Here is an 18740-nt window from a genome sequence, read left to right as displayed (position 1 = left end):
AACTGCTCACTGTCAGATTGATGGCTGAAATGAGAGGGATGGCAACACTGATGTTCATGTTGGCCCATGATGGAGGGAGCTTGTACAAGGGGAAACTCAAAACTACTCGTCATCCTTCTTGTGAAATCTGGTGGCTGTGAGCGCTTCAAATGCATGCCTGCCTTGTCTGGCCTGTGCTATGGCTTCTTCCCCTGCAGCCTTTGTCTTCCTCGGCCTCATCCCTTTTGATGCCCTCCTTATAGGAGGAGACATGCCGCTCCTCCACGTCAGCATCTGGCAAGTCCTCCCCACTTTGCAGCACCAGATTGTGCAGTGTGCAGCAAGCCAAAATGATCAGTGAGAGCCTCTGGGGAGTGTACTGGAGTGCTCCAACAGATCTATCCAGGCATCAATTGCACCTTCATAGTGCCAGTGCTCTGTTCTACCAATGTTTGGGTAGTGGTGTGAGCATGTGAGCAGTGTCTTCTCTCAGCTAGATTTTGTGGTCGTCGCATGGCTGTCATCAACCATGTCCTTTGCGGGTACGCTATGTCATCGATGAGCCAACCCTGGATCCTGTGTATGCCCCTGAAGATGTCTGGGATCTGCAATCTATTCAAGATATAGGAGTCATGGCAGTTCCTGGGTATCTTGCGCAAACCTAGATGATCTGTTCTTGTTGTCACAGACCAGGTCCACATTGAGCGAATGGAACCCTTTCCAGTTGATATATTGGGGTGCCTAATGCCAGGGAACTCTTGCTGCCACATGAGTGCAGTCGATGGCGTCCTGCACCTGTGGGAATCCTGAAATAGATACAAAGCCCAGTGCTCTGGCATCCTGGCTAGCCTGATCTCTAGCGAAGTCTACATAGCTGTGGGCCTTGATAAAAAAGGCGTCAGAGACCTCCTGTATGCATGGGGGGAGCTTGAGAGTTCCCATAGAGGTCCTCAGTGGAGCTCTAGAAAGAGCCATTCCTATAGGGGTAAAGAGTGGCTGTGACTTTCATAGCCACTAGCAATGGATGTCCTCCCAGCCCCCATTGTGTCAGTTCCTGGAGAATGTGGCTGATGTGAACCACCAGATCACTGGACATACAGAGGTCTCTGGGTCTAGAGCCTTTGCTCATCATGGTGAAGTTCCTCTCTTTGTTGAGCCTGGGGTCGCTGGCACAATCTTCTCCCCTGCCTGTATGCGGTTACGCAGGCAGCAATAAATGCAACTCCCAACTTCCTGAAGGTCTCATCTCTGCAGGATCAATGAGATAAAGACATGAGCGAGCATGAGCTTCCAAATAGACTCAAAGGAAGTTACAGCACAGAAGGAGGCCATTCGGCCCATCTTGTCTGCACTGGTCAACAAAGATCTGACTACACTAATCCCATTTTCCGGTGCTTGGCTCATAGTCCTGGAGGCTATGGCAACACAATTGAATATCTAAATAATTCTTAAATGTTACAAGAGTTTCAGACTCAACCACCCTTTCAAGCAGTGAATTCCAGATTCCCACCACCCTCTGTGCAGTGGGCATCTGGAACTTACTGCCTGAAAGGGTGCAAATGGTCATTCTGTCTATCACTAGTGAGTGACTGTGGGTTTAAGGGCTTGGTACCAGTGTCGGCGCACATTGCCCACTGAAATCCTGAACATCACAATGTCCATTTCAAGGAAGGCACTACCCTTCCCCGACTCACGTTCCCACCCTTCATATGACAGGCTGCAATGAGATTGCTTTGGCCAGGTGCTTGGATGTGCTACTTTTATAAGACTACACTTTTGAAGTACATATGAGGGCAAATGTTTAGTGAGGGAGTGAGATTATTTTGGGGGAGGCCTGAGGGTTTTCATATGTGAACCAACCAACGGCAAGATTCTGAGCTCCTGTTTTTAACACATAACTGTAACTTGTCCAGTCACCAATTTCTCTTGACTTCATTCTTGCTCTGGAGAATTTCTGTACTTAGAACAAAGGCTTATTAGAAGGTTAGTGGCAGTATTCAGGATTAGTCTCACATGAATGAGCTGCTTTGATTAATTTTCCTGATTCCCTGCATTGTCATTGAAAGGCCCCTAACATTTCTCATATGTGTATCTCTCCTTATTTGGTAAAACCCAGTTCAGTTGGGTGTCCATTTAATCGGCACACCACCTTGAGGCCCTCAGATCCCTGCCCTCCAGAGTTATTTGTCATTTTTAATTTCTGCTGTGCCATCACTTCAGGTTTCAAGATGCTGGCACTGAGATTTCACTACCAGGCCAACTTGAACCCTCCCTGTTTGTCCTTGGAAACCCCTCCTATCATCCTAGAGGAGCATAATGTGCAGGTTTCCCTCTCACAAATAACTCTCGGCTCTCCCTCCATTATCCTCAATCCCATTGTGATGGTGGTCAATATCCTTGTATTACCCCTGAATCACTTGAGGTGGATATGTCTTGCTCCATGTGCACCTTACCCCACCTTATCTTGAGCCTTATTGCACAGTGACATATATAGACCCACCCCCATGAGACCTTCGAGTGCCCCTACACTACCTTGATCCCATCCATAGGCTGCAGATGTCTCCCATGTGTGTGTGCCATCTGCAGCCCAGTGCTATGCAGAGACCCCCCCTGGACCGACAGCCGTAAAGTTACTATCATAACCTGTGCACAATGTACTGGGCATGACAGATTGGACTGTCATGCCCTCCCCTCCCGTCCTCCTCCCTGGATTGGAACAAGGACAGCTTGTTTGCAAGCTCAGCAAAGTAAACAGAAGCACTTCTTCACTCCGCGAACCTCATATTCTGGCCCAAACCCGTTTATGTCCTTCTGTAAGAAGAGACTCTTTTCACCTTGTGGACCAGAGGGCACTTCTCCCATTGCAACCCCCAGTCATATGTCTGAGTCCAACCATCCCCCTTCTCCATTCTCCACACCCACCCCTCCCCAGTCAAGGCCTTGCCTGAAGCCCCTTCCTTTGCCTCCATCAGGCCTTTCCCCCACCCCAGCAGCCCTCACCCTGCTGCAGTTTACAACCCACTCCCACCTTATTACCAGTCTGGTATGTAGAGCCTTGCCTCTGAAAAGCCCCTGTAAACAATGTGGTGCTGCCCATGAAGTGTGGTGCAGAGTCCAGGTTGCTGCAAGTGCTGCGCGATGCTAGTTTGGTGAATTAACCTCAAAGTCATGAGCGAAGTGCAGGTCGCCAGGTGCACACCACTTATATACGGTTGTGAAACATGCCGGTCTAATTAGATGCCAGCGTGGCCCATTGATCCAGCGTAGGGCGGGTGATCACGGCAAGGGTCCTTAATAATGGGCATTCATGATATTCAAATCTATTCAAACTGCGTTCCCAATGTGGCGTGGTTTTTACAATGATGTAAAACTGATTTTTCCAATCCCGCAATATTTTCTGCTCCCATCCACCATTCTGCCCATCGCAGGAGGGAGCGGAGATAATCCATTTGATTCGAGCTGAGAAGCAAGAAAAGGTTTGATCATGGTACTGGGGGTATTCTATAGATCTCCAAACAGTGAACGGGAGATAGAAAAGCAAATCTGCAGGGAAATCACAGATGTGCAATAACTACAGTGTGGTGATTTCGGGGGAATTCAGTTACCCAAACATTAGTTGGGATAATGTTAAACGGTAAGGAGGTGGAGGAATTTCTGAAACATGTTCATGAGAACTTTCTTGACTAGTATATTCTTGGTCCAACTAGGAAGGAAGCATTGCTGGATCTGGTGTTGGGATTGAGCTAGGACAAGTAGATCAAGGGGAAAATTTTCTCCCTGTCGGGCGGGAGGGCCGGTTGAGAGCGGGCACGGGTGGGCACGGAGCTGGATTAAGGCCCACCCAGTGTGACGTGTGCCCGGTAGCACTCACCACTACCTGGCCGGGCAGGAAAGGAGAGCAAGTCAGGGCCTCCGCTCTTTCGTGCATGTGCGTGAAAATTAGCGCAGAAATCTCCCTGAAGCATGGAGCTGCCTCAGGGAGATTAAGTTCAGTTTTAAAGGTGGAAAAGATGTTTTAAAAACTTATTCAGACATGTTCCCTCATGTGACAGTGTCACATGAGCTGGAACATGTTTATGAATTTTCATAAAAAGTTTTATTAAATTAATAAACCCTTCATGAAACCTCATCCCGCCCGTGGTTGAGGTTTTATGAAAAATGTGAAGGCCGCTTGGGATCTTCGCCTGCCCACCAACCTTAAGTTGGACGGGCAGCCCTGACAATTACGTTAATTAGTTTATTAATGGCCTTAACAGGTCTTTGACAGATCGGCAGGTACGTAGCTGACTCTGGTGCGCGCCTGCCAAACGAAAGATCAGAATGACACGTGGTGACGGGACGCACGCCCAATGTCACCGCGCGTCATTTTATGTGTCGTCAAGCGGGGCCCACCCCTGTACGCTGACCAGAAGATTCTGTCCCAAGTGTCTGTTAGTAAGAGTGATCATCATATGACAATGTTTAGATTAGTAATAGAGTAGTAAAGGAATTGAAGTTAGCCCTCTTCCAATTTATAAACTCTACTTCAGTAGAACTTATAAATTGGAAGAGGGCTAACTTCAATGGTATGAGAGGGGATCTAGCCATGGTAAAATGGAACCAGACTGACAGGAAAAACTGTAACAGAACAATGTGTGATAGATAAGGAGGAGGTGTTTCAGTACAGCATGCTACATTTCAGCAAGAGAAAAAGATAGGTTAACCAAAGCCAGGGCTCCAAGAGGAATAGAGAATACGAGAATGTCTGATGTATGTCACTGAATTCTTCAAGTGGGAACCAGGCCAAATAAAATGGGTTGAGAAGGGAAAACAAGACTGGCAAAGAGGGAGTATGAGAATAGGATGACAGTTAAAATAAAAGGGAATCCAAAAATGTTCCACTGGTGTGTAAATAGGGTAGTAAGAGGTAGCATGGGACCTATTCAGGATAAAAAGGGTGATGGTGTTAAAAAAGCATGCTTAGAAGCACAAGACAAGACTAGAATACTTAATGAATACATTGTAATGGTGTTTCCTAAGGGAGATGATTCTGACAAAGTGTTGATAGAAACAAATATGATGGAGGTAATAAATGGGTGAAAATTGATTAGCAAGATATACTGATTAAGCATTGGGTGGATAAATCACCTTGTCAGGTGGCTTGCATCCCAGATTGTTAAGGGAAGTGGAGGGTTGAGATAGTGGAAGGGATTTCCAATATCTTCCAATCTTCTCCAGATACAAAGGAAGTGCCAAAGGATTGGTGAGCGGAAAATGTGACACTATTGTTCAAGAAAGAGTGTAAGGACTTTCTTAGTAATTACAAACCAGTCAGTTTAACATCAGTGGTGGGTAAGATTTTGAAAATAGTAATCAGGGAAATAATTAACAGATGCTTGGAATGGTTTGACAGAATTAAGGAGAACCAGCACGGATTTGTAAAAGGCGGATTCATGTCTGATTAATCAAATTGAAGTTTTAAACAAAGTTAAGAGATACTAATGAAAGAAACGCAGTGGATGTTGTCTATATGCATTTTCTGAAACATTTGACAAAATATCACATAAAAGGCCAGTTTTAAAAAATGGAGACTAACTGAATAGGGGGGGATCAGTGTCCACTTGGATAAAAAAATTGGCTTAAGGGCAGAAAACAGCGAGTGTGGAAAATGGCTGTTTTTCAGATGGGCTGATTGTACACTGTAGTGTTTCCCAAGTGTCAGTGCATTGTAGAATGGACTGACAAGTGACATGTGGAACTTAATACAGGGAAGTGTGAGGTGATGTCTTTTGGCAAAAGGGGTAGTAACAGACAATGTAAACTTAAAGGCATAGTTCCGAAGAAAATGTAGGGACAGAGGGACCTGGGGGTTCATTTGCATAGATCTTTGAAGGTGGCAGGACATACTGGATAGACGCAGGGGAGTCGGAATGACTGGATTGTTCTATAGAGATCCAGCATGGATTCGATGGGCCAGATAGCCTCCACCTGTGCTATAATAACTATGATTCTATGACTCTGCTCCATGGGTTTATAACTGCCATCCATTGACACAATTAGGAAACAAGCATTCAACAGCTAAAGCATTCAATACGTATACACAATAAGTGAGCTTATGGCTATCATTTTATTTTACAGTTTCTTTTGACATTTATAAATTGTAAGAGCTTCAGTTTTGTGGTTTATAGCATTATTATCAGTGCCTTCTGACTGAATGATAGCCTTGTAACTCATTGCCAACTGTCTACTTACCTTACAGACTCTTGACTTAATACATCTCTTCGCTGTAACATTGCTTTCTAACAGATAGACACTGACATTTATGGCACAATTAATGTAAGCAGGAAAGATCTATTACCATATTTTTAATACTAGGAATCTGAACCGGTCAGGTAATCATCAAGCATAGCAGTAACTTGATAGGACAGTAATAGGGTGATTTACAAAAAGACAACTGAAAAGGTTCTTATGTTTCTTGTCCTCATGTAACCTTTCATTGTTCCCTCCTGGGGAAAGCCTGAAATAGATAATGAAGATATTTGTTGCCTCATTGGACGTGTCTTTTTACAAAATCTTTGGCAAATCCCAGATTTAGTGATTAAATAGACAGCTAGATTGAAAGGAAGACTAAAGCAAAATGCTTTGGATGCTGGCAATCTGAAAAAAAAAGCAGAAAATGCTGGAAACTCATTGGTCAGGTAGCATCAGTGGAAGGAAAAACAAAGTTAATGGCTGGCATTTTCCAGCCCTGCCAGTGGCGGGCATTGTCACTTATGGCCACTCTCCAAATTTTCCCATCCCACCCACGATGATGCCCGCTGCTGGCAGGACAAGAAACTCCCAGCCATTTCAGCTTGATGACTTTTCTCTGAGGAGTATAATTGCAAATAGGTGAAAGCGGGATAGGAGTACATAAGGGCATAGGAACAGGAATAGACCCTTTACCCTTTTGAGCCCATTCTGCCATTCAATGAGATCATGGCCTAACTCCATATACCCATCTTTGCCCTATTTCCCTAAAAATACCCTACCCTGGCAGACAAAGGCCTGGTTTACATTGACAAGTTGTTGCCCGATGGTGTCATCACAGACGCCAATCCCATTTTAACTTTCACATTCAGGAGGCCTGAAAACTCAACCAAAGCAGGTGTTCATGGAGCAGCTGGGAGAGATCCCAACAGTTTGGAAATTATTACTTTTATGTGGAATCCTTGTGGGCTAGGATTAAGGTCAGGAATATTCTTCCTCTCCCCATCGCTTAGGGATTGGCTTATTTTGCTGAAAGGGTGGGGACAGGCACTAAATGGATGCTGTGCTAATAAACATGACTGTTTGAAAGTCCATTTTAGGATGCAGCATTGGTCCTAATTACTAATTACCATAATTTGAACTTACCTGGAAGTACTAAACAGAGACATCTGTAGGTTTAGCACTCAAATGCTGATGAGATACAATTTTTGTGCAGCAGTATATCAGGGCTCCACTCACCCATTTCCTTTGAAAAAGTTGGGTTTTACTAGTGTTCTGGGGACAGGCTTGGAGGCCTGTAAAATGGCAAGGCAAGGCAGGGGTGGAGCACCTGTTATCTTCCTACCATTACGAATTTGGAGGACAGACTCCCGCTCAGAGGCCAGTTGAGCCACTTAAGTGGCCAATTAAGAAACTCTTCCCACCTCTGTTGTCATTTTACCAGGTGAGCCCTCATGACTTGACCACCTGATAAAACCTAGCAACCCCCCTATGGGCCCTGGTTAGACAGCCACTCCTATCTCGCCACTCTGTGGCTCACAGAGGAGGTCCCTGATTGCAATGACCTCCATAGAAGCAACATCCCCTTCTGCCCTCAACAACTTCTCTCCCCTCACCAAGGTCTGCCTGACTAGCCCTGGCACTCCCAGACCCCTTACCTGGTTGGGAGGATGGCCTGCTTCCACGGTGTCCCCTCTTCTAGGTCAGTCACAGCAATAGGCACTGCTCCCAGCGGTACTACTGAAACAGCTGAGCTGCCAATCCTTCAATTGGCTGGCAGCTCCTGGGGTCATGCATCCATCTTTTTAAAGGAACAGGCATTCCAATGGCAGCAAATTAATCGAAAGGGCCCCCCCTTGTCCTCACTTATCACCACACCAGTTTCTGCATTCAAAGGATCATCCTCTGCCATTTCCACCACCACCAAACTCACCTTCCCTTCACCACCCCCACCCCTCCCACCCCCGGTGGCATTCTACAGGGATCGTTCCCTCCGGGACACCCTGGTCCACTCCTCCATCACCCCCTACACCTCAACCTCCTCCCACAACACCTTCCCATACAACAGCAGAAGGTGCAATGCCTACCCCTTTACTTTCCCCCCCAACTCACCGTCCAAGGGCTCAAACAAGCAGCACTTCACTTACACTTCGCTCAATTTAGTCCACTGCATTCGCTGCTCCCAATGTGGTCTCCTCTACATTGGAGAGACCAAACGCAGACTAGGTGACCGCTTTGCAGAACACCTTCGGTCTGTCCGCAAGCATGACCCAGACCTCCCTGTCACTTGCTGTTTCAACACACCACCTTGCCCTCATGTCCACATGTCTGTCCTTGGCCTGCTGCATTGTTCCAGTGAAGCTCAACGCAAACTGGAGGAACAGCACCTCATCTTCCGATTAGGCACTTTACAGCCTTCCGGACTAAATATTGAGTTCAACAACTTTAGGTCATGAACTCTCTCCTCCATCCTCACCCACTTTTTGATCCCCTTTTTTCTAATAATTATTATATTTTTTATATACATATTTTTCTTTCCCACCTATTTTTATTATTATTTTTAAAATTTATTTCTATCCATTGTTTTATCTCTACCTTTTAGCCTATTTCGATCCCTTCCCCCCACCCCACTCCCACTAGGGCTATCTGTCACTTGCTCATCCTACTTTCTACCCTTAATGTCACCATTAGAACATCCTTTAGCTAAAATTACTATTGTCAACACATTGACCTTTTGTTTATGACATCTTTGGCAATCTCTCCTTTGCCTCCACCTATCACTGGCCCTCTATCCAGCTCCACCTATCCCACACCCCTTAAACAGCTTATATGTCACCACTTTTCTATTTCTCTTTAGTTTTGATGAAGAGTCATAAGGACCCGAAAAGTTTACTCTGTCTTCCTTTCCACAGATGCTGTCAGACCTGCTGAGTTTTTCCAGCAATTTTTGTTTTTGTTGCAGCGAATTAGTTGCTGGACAGCCTAATGACATGTCTCGGGCTTCTACAAATGGCTGAGGTGGTGGTGCCCCTGGCTTTCGGGCCCATTAATGGGGCCTCCACTGAGCTAATAAAATTCCAGCTAATGTGTGGAGTGTGCTAGCTGACACACATACACTGGCATGTTTCAGAATGGTGAAGGTACTAAATGAGGAAGTACATGGGTTCTCAGATGCAAATGTGGAAGCCCTGGTGGAGGAGATCCAGAGGAGGAAGGATGTCCTGTAGTCGTAGTAGGCATAGAGCCCATCTCATCCTCCTGTGCATCTTTCCTATAGCCACTGTTGCTGCTCAGCCTGGCCTCATGCATTCCTCTCCGATTCCTGCTGCAGACCAAGGCAGGTCCAAGCATTCCTCCCAGTAATTCCTATGCAATGCCCAAAAAGGCTGAGCAAAGAAAATAAGAAAGACCTCCTTTTCTATAATTCATTTCATGACTGGATGCCTCAAAGCGCTTTAAAGTCTTGAAGTACTTTTCAAATGTGGTCACTGTTGTAATGTAGGAAAGCATAGCACCCACTCATTTTTAGATAAAATCCTTGGAGCATTTCCAGAATAAATGTTGATTATTGGTGAATCTGTGTCAAAGTGTTGCTGTAATTCTCCCAAAGCATTTCAAAATTCCTTTTAAACTTCCAGCAGGAAGTGAACAGAGATACCTTTAAGTAGTGTTTTGAAATCCTCTGGAAAGACAAGTTTACTCCCAATCAGCTGGCTGCTGTGAGAAGAGGCCTTTAGTTCAAGTGCTAGCCACCAAAATGCCATGCAGTCTCCTTAATGAGCATCAGCAAGTCAGTCAAGTGGCAATCAACTGCTTAATGATCCTCTAAGCAGCTATTCTGAGTGCAAAACTCAGCTCCTTTACTGAGATGGTAGGCGTAACCAATGCTTCTGTGAAGACACATCTTGGTCAGCTTGGGGGTTCTTTAGCATCTTTAGTGGGAAGGCAGTGAAGTAGCGGTAATGTCACTGGACTAGTAATCCAGAGACCCAGGCTAATCCTCTGGGATTCAAATCCCACCACGGCAGCTGGTGGAATTTAAATCAATTAATAAAACCTGGAGTTGGAAGCTATTCCATGGTAACCATGAAGCTATCACTGATTTTTGTAAAAACCCAACTGGTTCACTAATGCCTTTTAGGGAAGGAAATCTGCCATCCTTACCTGGTTTGGCCTACATGTGACCCCAGACTCACAGTAATGTGATTGACTCTTAACTGCTCTCTGAAATAGCCTAGCAAGCCACTCAGTTCAGGGCCAAGTAGGGATGGGAAACGAATGCTGGCCTTGACAGTGATGCTCAAGTCCCATGAAAGAATATATCATTCAAAAAAAGTATCTCAGGAAATCATCCTCCCCTTGGACCTCAGACTACAGGCTTTGCCACTTCCCAACCCTGATCTTGATCATTCCCAATGCCTTCCCCTATCCTCCCTTACTTGGCTAATGACTGTTAGGGTACATTCTCACCCGTAAGTCTCCACATGTTTCCCATTATCTTCAAGTGGGAGTCAGCATCATAAAATGCTACTGAGGCCTGGCAGTTAAAGCATACTAGGCTTCACACTCCAGAGGAAAGGAAGGATTGTCACCTGCCTTGGTCCTTACTTTTGGCTTTTTCGAATTTCCCCAATGAGTTGTGTATTTAGGGAGGAATGAGTAACTTGAAGTATAATACCACATGTGCCTATTCTTCATTGAATGCCAGCCAAATTAGAGTGAGGGTACAAGAATGCACTGACAACGTAGGTCACAATTTAAATATTCGTTTAGCAATGCAATCTAAATAATTGTGCAGTGATGTGAAAATGTACCCTGTATCAACTAAAATGCATTTCTAGCACCCGGGCACGCAAAATTTATCTAATGCTGATATTAGTAATAAAAATAAAAACCTGTTCATTGATTAGAAGCGCAGCAAGATGAAAGCAAGCAGAAAAATATTCTTATCTACTTTTCTATACTGCAAATTGTGTGGAGGCAAGCTTCAAGCCGTACCATACAAAAAGTGATGTTAAATCTGTCCAGGAGGAAATGGGTTTAAGGCTTGCACTTGTAGGTTGGAGTATAGCCAAAGATACATTGCAGTCCCATCTGTCCATTTTCAAGTTTTAAGTACCATTGCTTTACCTGACAAGAAATTCTAAATGACTCTGCAGCTCAATCATGAGTGATACACAATAACACTTAGTGATATATAGAAATTTCCCAGTTTCCATCTCCTTGTTACAAATAAGACCCCCATGACCCACTGAGAGGATTTTCTTAGTCTCCAGGCAGGCTATTACTCAATTTTATGATGTCATCATTATATAAGCTGACTCACAGCACAATGGTTTATGGTGACACAGTACATCAATATGACATCCCCTGTTATTACCAACTAATTTATTTCACTCCTTCATTGCGCACTTCCCTTTAGGATAATGAGGAATGAGTGAACCAGGCTTGACATAGGTGTTTGGTTTAGTTCAGGTCCAAAATACAGAATTCAACAAATATGACTCCTTGTACCAGGAGTAATGTATCTGGACCTAAAATTCCTCTGTTCAGTTCACCATTTTTTTTATTTCCCTTAGCAATGACACTGTTTCTGCAATAAAGCTGGGTCCACAGGAAATAAAAAAGCACTCCAGAAATTATACTCTCTCTCAGCTGTACTGGGTGAGTGTAACTCTATGAGTGGCTGAGAGATCTATCACTCATTCCCTCCATTTGATACGAACTGTGTTGGAACCTAATGGTGGAAAGTTGGTTGGACAGCCTGAAGCAGAGGGGGCAGTTCTCTTAATGCTCCTCCTGACTTTATTCTTGCAGCATACCGAGTGGGGTAGGACATGGGCTTAAGCATTCGCAATGTTTTGTTCTGATAGATTTTTTTGCGTTGCATGGATTGAATAGAAATGCGAAGGTTAATTTCATTAGCAACCTACAACTGGCCCATCTTCCACTGCTTTTCTCCTATACCTATCCAGCTATCCTAGAGCTTCCTCCTTATAAGAGTAAAAAATAGGAAACTGGGGGTTCCTTTAATTGTGGCAATTATTTGCCTTTGGTTGTGAACACTTCCCATCAAGAAGTAATTAGAGAGTGTGAATGGCCACCATATAGAATGCAACCCAAATGTGAGTAAGTATTTCTTGGTATGCATGATAATAGATATAAGTAAATATATGTGAAACTTTCTTACAACCTTACCTTTAGTAACAGAACACCTGCTAGTACCTTGTGAACATCTCAGATAAATGATAAATGGTGTTCAACCTCTGAGAAGAAAGGTGGGTGGTAATGTGAAAGATGTTTAAGACATTGCATTTATATAAAGTGTGACTGTTTTCTTGCCTTTACTAATCTGGTGAGGTCAATAAGCTGTCATATAGCTGTGCTATACAGGGATTGCTGGAGGTGGTACCCATTGCTAAAGTTATCTTTTTCCATTCCACCTTGTCTTTGGTTGGTTTTCCTTGGTCCCAAATATTTATTCCTCTTTTCCCTAATTTGGGTCGAAGAAATCGCCACTGAGATGTCAAAAAACTTCAGAGGGTCCTGCTATAAAAAACTCTCAAGCACACTTCCTTTGCTTGCCAATTTCCAAATCCATCCTTACAAGGAATTGTGGACCTGCTCCTTGAAGCTGCTGTAGAGACTTAAATCAGCACCAAATTTCCATTCCCCCCCCCCCCCCCCCCAGAGGTGAAAATAGCACTGGGACCTGCATTCAAATCAACCTGATCCAGGATAGTGGGATGAGCAGAGGCATACCATTCAGTAGAAGTGCAGTCCTGAAGCACATCCTGCCATGGAGCAAAAGCTAAGGGTGGAATTTTCTGTGCCCATTGGCGTTGGGCATCATGGCAGGCATGAGCAGAAAATATGGCGGGAAGATCAAAAATTGGTTTCACGATTTGCGATCATGCACTCTGCCCGTCAATGGCAGACCACCTTTCCCACCTCTGGACATCAGCAACATCAATTTTAATACATCTGCATCTCATTAAAAGCCCAGCTCACAGGAATCATTCCCGCACAGTGGATCATCCGGGCACATTGGCGTGATTGCACGCCGACATGTTTCACAACTGAACATAAGCAATGTTCACCTGGCGAACTGCACTTCACTCAAGACTTTGAGGTTTGTTTGCCTACCTTGCTTTGGGCAACACTCATGGTCATCAAAACCAGACTTAGCAGTCGGCACCACATCACTTGTAGTGGGGTTCACGGGGAGATCTCCACTTATGAGACCAACCATAAAGCAGGGGGTGGGGCTGACAGGGCTATGGCATTATTAGGGAAGGGGGGTTTCCTATGGTCTGTGTGGGGACACGTGTTTATCTGTGCAAGTGGTTTCAAGGTGGTGAAGGCTGAGGAGGCAGCCTCCAGAGGAGACAAGGCCAAATGGTGACGTGAGGGTGTGTGTGAGTGAGTGAGAAAGTGAGTGGCGATATCCCTTCAGTTGGCAGTGAGTGAGATGCCAGTGAATGTATGATGGTCTTGTGAGTGTATGAGTTTGGAGTGATGAGATGGTTGCTTTACCCTGGTGGCACAGATAAGATCATTCATCATCTTTCTGCACTGGATAGCCAACCTCTTCTGTGCAGCATTGGCACTGACCACCACTGCCACCGCCTCCCAAGCCAGAATGGTGACACTGATGGGACTCCTGCGGCCAGAGTGGAGGCTAGAGGACATTGCAGAGGGCTCCAACAGTGTCCAGAAGGTGCCCCAGGGATGCATCACTGAGTGGGAGCCGGGGGGGTGGGGGGGGGGAGGGGGGAGGGGGGTGGTTTTGCTGAAGTCTTCTTGTTTTTCGGGGCCATGTCTTCTGAGCAGCAATCCTGGGCTGGCAGCACTGAGAGGTGTGTGCGGCTGCACTTTAAATGTGGCAGCCACTGTGAGGAAGCGGCGAGGTGATGGGTAGCGGGCGAATTGGAGGCCGCCTGCCAGCGAGATGGTGTGTTTCCCAGCAATGCATGATTAATGAGGCGGCATTGGGACCGTATGGTGCGAAAACATTCCATTGCAGCCAGCAGGTAAAACACTCTTTATCCTGCCCGCTACCGCACTTACTGCAAATCTGGGACAATTCCACCCTTCCTCTTATTGCAACGTGCTATTTATAAAGATTCTATTTTTCCTCTTATTCTCTTCAATATTGCTTCTTAATAAACGTGATTTGTGCATCATTTACTGTCAGTCGAAGAGATCAGAAGTATATAGCAAGCACTCCATACCATTTCCAGTGCGTGTATTTGGTTTGTTTTATTTGTTCTATAACTCACTGGGTGGAATTTTCCATTTATGAGTCTAAGTGCAATGCCGGGCGGTTTTGGCAGCCCCCACTCTGCTGCTCGGAATACCGGGAACTCATCCCGATTCCGCACCTGAAGTTCATTAATCACACACAGGCAAGTATTGGACCAAATCACCTGGTGGGTCAGGAGCTGATTCATTTGCCCAGTGTCAGCTAATGGGGTCACAGGTCTGGGCACCATATTTAAACACCAGTTGAACACATACACCTCACTCTCACCAGCCCACCTATCTCCAGAAGACTTTTACAGATGTCTTCCATGCACAAGAAGAAGGCCGTTAAGCCTCAAGAAGGCAGTACTCTGCTTCACCTACCGGAACCTCAAGGCCTTGATCAGGGAGTCCGGGCACACAGGCATGTCCTGTATTCCGGGGATGGATCCAGGCAGCACACCAGCCTCATCTCTCTAACCTGGGCGGCCATCGCATAGGATGTCAGCGTTGCAACTGTGCCCAAAACGCCATCCAGCGCAGGAACAGGATGAATGATCTCATCCATTCCACCACGGTAAGTCAACTCTGAACTCCCTCTGATATCAAATTCTTATCATGGCATCATGCACTCAAATGGCTACTTTCTTCAGGGATCTCACACAACCATTAGTGGGGTACCCACTAATAACCACTCATTCTCTCATGGAAACTTTCACATCACCACCATCCCATCTATCATGTTGCTCACACTCCATCCTCTGGCCCTTCTGGGGAAGGGTCAGTACACACAGGGGACATGAATCTCACCCAAACTCTGCCCCATTCCTTCTCATCACATGCTTTTCTTTCATCTTCATACAGGGCAACAGAAGCGAAAGCGTGCAGACCAGGGGAGGGATGGCCAACATCATTGCCTCCACTGAGTTCGAGGAGGCTGCAGCTGAGCTGGCTGGGGAGGAGAGGGATCACTCCTGAGGCGAAGGGGAGATTGGTTTGTCTCACTAACCTAGTGTGGATCACGGGTCCATCACCTCATCACATCCTGACAATCACTGTGAGCCACATGCTGTCTTAGGGTGCTCATGCTCATCAACTGAAACTCTCTTCTCTATTTTCCAGGCAGCAGTAGATGGAGGCCCACAAGGCAGCCCAGCATAAGTCAGAGCCCCCAGACCACATTGGAAGAGGAAGCTCTGGAAGAACTGTCACTGTGTTCACCCGCATCCTCCACCAGCTCAGAGACACATACCTTGGTGGCGCACAGCTGTAGATTAGGCTCTGGGTCACTTTCCGGAAAGCACCTCACTGACACATCCCCAAAGCAGTCGGAGGCAGGGACAGCCCAGGTCCGGCACTCAGAGGACTGTTGTCGACCAGCCACCCGTTCAGTTTGAGTCAGAGGATGAGCCTCTGGAAGCGGCCACCAACTCAATGCTGGAGATACAACGACAGGTGGTGGAACATCAGGCAGAGATTCGACAGTTACTCAGCAGACTAGAGCAAACGGTGGAGGAGTCTGTCTGTGTTTTGTGATGTCATGACTCCAAAATGCTAGCACCTCAAGGTCACCATGGGAAGGTTGGTGACCACCTTGGCGACCTTCATCTGGCAGGTTTTGCAGGATTTGTGCTCGGCCCTGCACTCCATGGTCACACACCCTGGTGGGCACCATCAAGGTGTAGGCAACATGGGGATGAGGCACCTTGACCTCCCTCTGGGTGCACCATCTCTTGCAGGAGTCAGGGTGGGGTCTTCGGGCACCCACAGCCGAACCCCTCAGGGGGCCTCCTCTCAGGACACTCCAAGGTGTGCAGCTGCTCACAGCCCCCTATACCTGTGACCCCATCCACTCCAGCTGCTCAGACTGCCGAGGGTGTATCTGTTCCTGAGCAGGAGACCCTTATCAGACCGGAGACCTCCACCCCTGCTGCGGATGTCGGGCCTGCACCCGGGTAGGGTTAGGAAAGTTAAGAAATTTTTATGGCACTTTTGGGACATGGGTGCGCTACCAGTGTAAAGAAATTACCGCTTCTGTGAATACATTTGACGATTATGCGAATGTTTTGGGCAACTGAAGGAGTGATCACATGTACTGTGATTTGTACATTGGAACCCTCTTATGTTGAGGTTTAGCCATCCTCCCACTCAGTGATAGTGTCCCATTGTGAGATTCACATTCCTGTGTTGTCAATCCCAATTGACAACACCCTTGTGAGATGTCAGGGAGGTGTGTTTAAATCTTTATTTGAAGTCTGTGATGTGAGTGTTTTTAACCCTTCTTCCTCAAGGAACATCATTGATTGAGGGCAGCTCATCAGGATTGTAATTCTAATGACATTTGTGTCTCCGCAGTGGTAGTGGCAGAAGAAAAGACATGTGGGAGGAGGAGATCCCTAGGCATATCCACATCCTCAGTCACAGCAGTGTTAGTATCATTATATGATAGAGAAAGCTTCAAGTCTTCTCTCGCATTGCTCTCGCTCCTCTGTGGAACTACTTGCATAGTGGCTAATGCAGCTTTGTCCCTGAGACACATTGAAGTGACCAAGATGGCATCACAGATATGTAACATCTGGAGCCCTGCGTGGGATGATAAGGTGTAAATGAGATGAATGACCCAACCTAGCTCTGTGCTCCAATCTCTGATTTGGCAATTTTTTTTTTCAGTCACACAAGTTTAATCATCAGAAACACAGCTAAATGAAAAAAAGAACACCCAGGAGCCTCAGAGCTCCAGAGAACCACCGCGTGATGCCTTCCAAGGTCAAACAGCCACCAAATTTCACAAGGCCTGATTTATGCTTCTCCAAGGAGGTGGCTGTAAAAGCATATACATGGCAGTGAGGGAACGGGTACAGAAGGCTTCCAGTAGGCACTGTGCCCACCTCCTCCCCATCGCACCAGCCTAGGACACCAGGACTCCCGTGCCCCTTGCTCGGAAGCAAGACTCATTCTCCCACGCTGCCTTCTCGTCCTCGTTCATCAATCAGATGTTGTACTTCTCCCAATGCTCGTTCAACTCCCGACTTTTACTCTGCACCTGGGCGTTCAGGTTCTCAATCAGCTTCACCAGCTGCTGTTTGTTACTTTCCAGAGCCGGCAGTACCTCTCTCACAGTCCTTTCCACCAGCACTCCTCCAACCATCCAGAAAAACTTGTGTCTGGGATCCACCTCTGTCAGGATGTCAATCACAAGCCCGTGGTCTGCCGCCTCCTGCTTCAGCTCGGCCCCTTCCCCTGCCAGCCCGCGCTGCTCCTGCCACAGTTTGTTGAAGCCAGCCAGCACTTGCTCGGGAGTCAGGGCTGAGCCTGAGGCCGGGTTGGCCTGGCCAGCTGGCACTGACCCACCACTCACTCCCTCCATGACCAATCAGTTGTTCATGGTCAATGAGTGGACGCCCTTTGGCCTGTTATGAATGCCAATCCTGGTGAATAGGGGAGAAGCTTTCATTGATGGAATGCCATATATGATACAACTGTGCCTCCTTCATTATTGCCTGCATTCCCAAATTCTAATTCCCTATGTGTTACTCTTGAGATGCAATGACTGTGATGTGAAGCCACTGAGTTCTGAATAGCCCTTTAACAGGGCTAATGAAGGCCTTGGCTTTCAGTGGTTTTCTTCTCAAGGAAGTCTTCCTCCTTTCTCAATAAGCAGACTCTTGCAGCACCAACAAGTAAGAGAGTGTCACCTAGAAATGACTCCTTAGCCCAGCAGCCTGCTCCTCCCCCACTGCTTCAGACCCCTCCTGATCGGATTCGCTGGTACTTTCAATCTGAGTCAGTACTATTCCTGTGGTACAGCAAGGTGGTGGTTCTCCACTATTACTTTGAAACGCAATTTGACACTTCCTCTCCCGCTGTCCGTGTCTGATATATATCTAAAACCTCACGATTTGAAGGTAGAGCTCCATCCCCAGCCTTCCCCAATAATACTGGATCGCTTGTTGTTGTGGTGAACATTCCTACCTTTCCCCCCGAGCCCATCACTTGTGACGTGCCCAAGCCCCATGTGGACCTCTACCCTCCCCATCAAGAGGCTGTGTGCACGGCCCCCTACTGAGATGAAACCCCTCCATCCGGAGAGCTTCACATTACCTCCCCCCCAACCCCACCACCAACCCCACCACCTCTTTATTATGTGTTTCCAAGCTACAGGCTGCAGATGCCTTCCAGTACCATCGCCATTCCATCTGCGGCCCAGTACAGAGACAGCCAAGCCCAAAGACAGCGACTGTGAGATAGCCCCGCACACCAAGCTGTGCTTTTTCCCACTGGAGCACACA

At 46.6% G+C, this 18740-nt stretch overlaps 1 protein-coding gene across 1 annotated transcript; it reads right to left on the bottom strand.

The window, feature by feature from the left end:
• Positions 1-17440: 17440 nt before the first annotated feature.
• pfdn2 (prefoldin subunit 2) lies at positions 17441-17818 on the bottom strand. The gene has a single exon (XM_041198709.1). The coding sequence runs from the start codon at positions 17816-17818 to the stop codon at positions 17441-17443; it is 378 nt and encodes a 125-aa protein (XP_041054643.1).
• Between the last annotated feature and the right edge of the window lie 922 nt (positions 17819-18740).

The sequence above is a fragment of the Carcharodon carcharias genome, chromosome 11, assembly GCF_017639515.1.
Source record: "Carcharodon carcharias isolate sCarCar2 chromosome 11, sCarCar2.pri, whole genome shotgun sequence".
In the NCBI taxonomy this organism is placed as follows: Eukaryota; Metazoa; Chordata; class Chondrichthyes; order Lamniformes; family Lamnidae; genus Carcharodon; species Carcharodon carcharias.
This window is presented reverse-complemented; position numbering and strand designations above follow the sequence as displayed.

Excerpts from the sequence above, each read along its gene's own strand:
- pfdn2 (XM_041198709.1), bottom strand. The coding sequence starts at position 17,818 with ATGGAGGGAGTGAGTGGTGGGTCAGTGCCAGCTGGCCAGGCCAACCCG.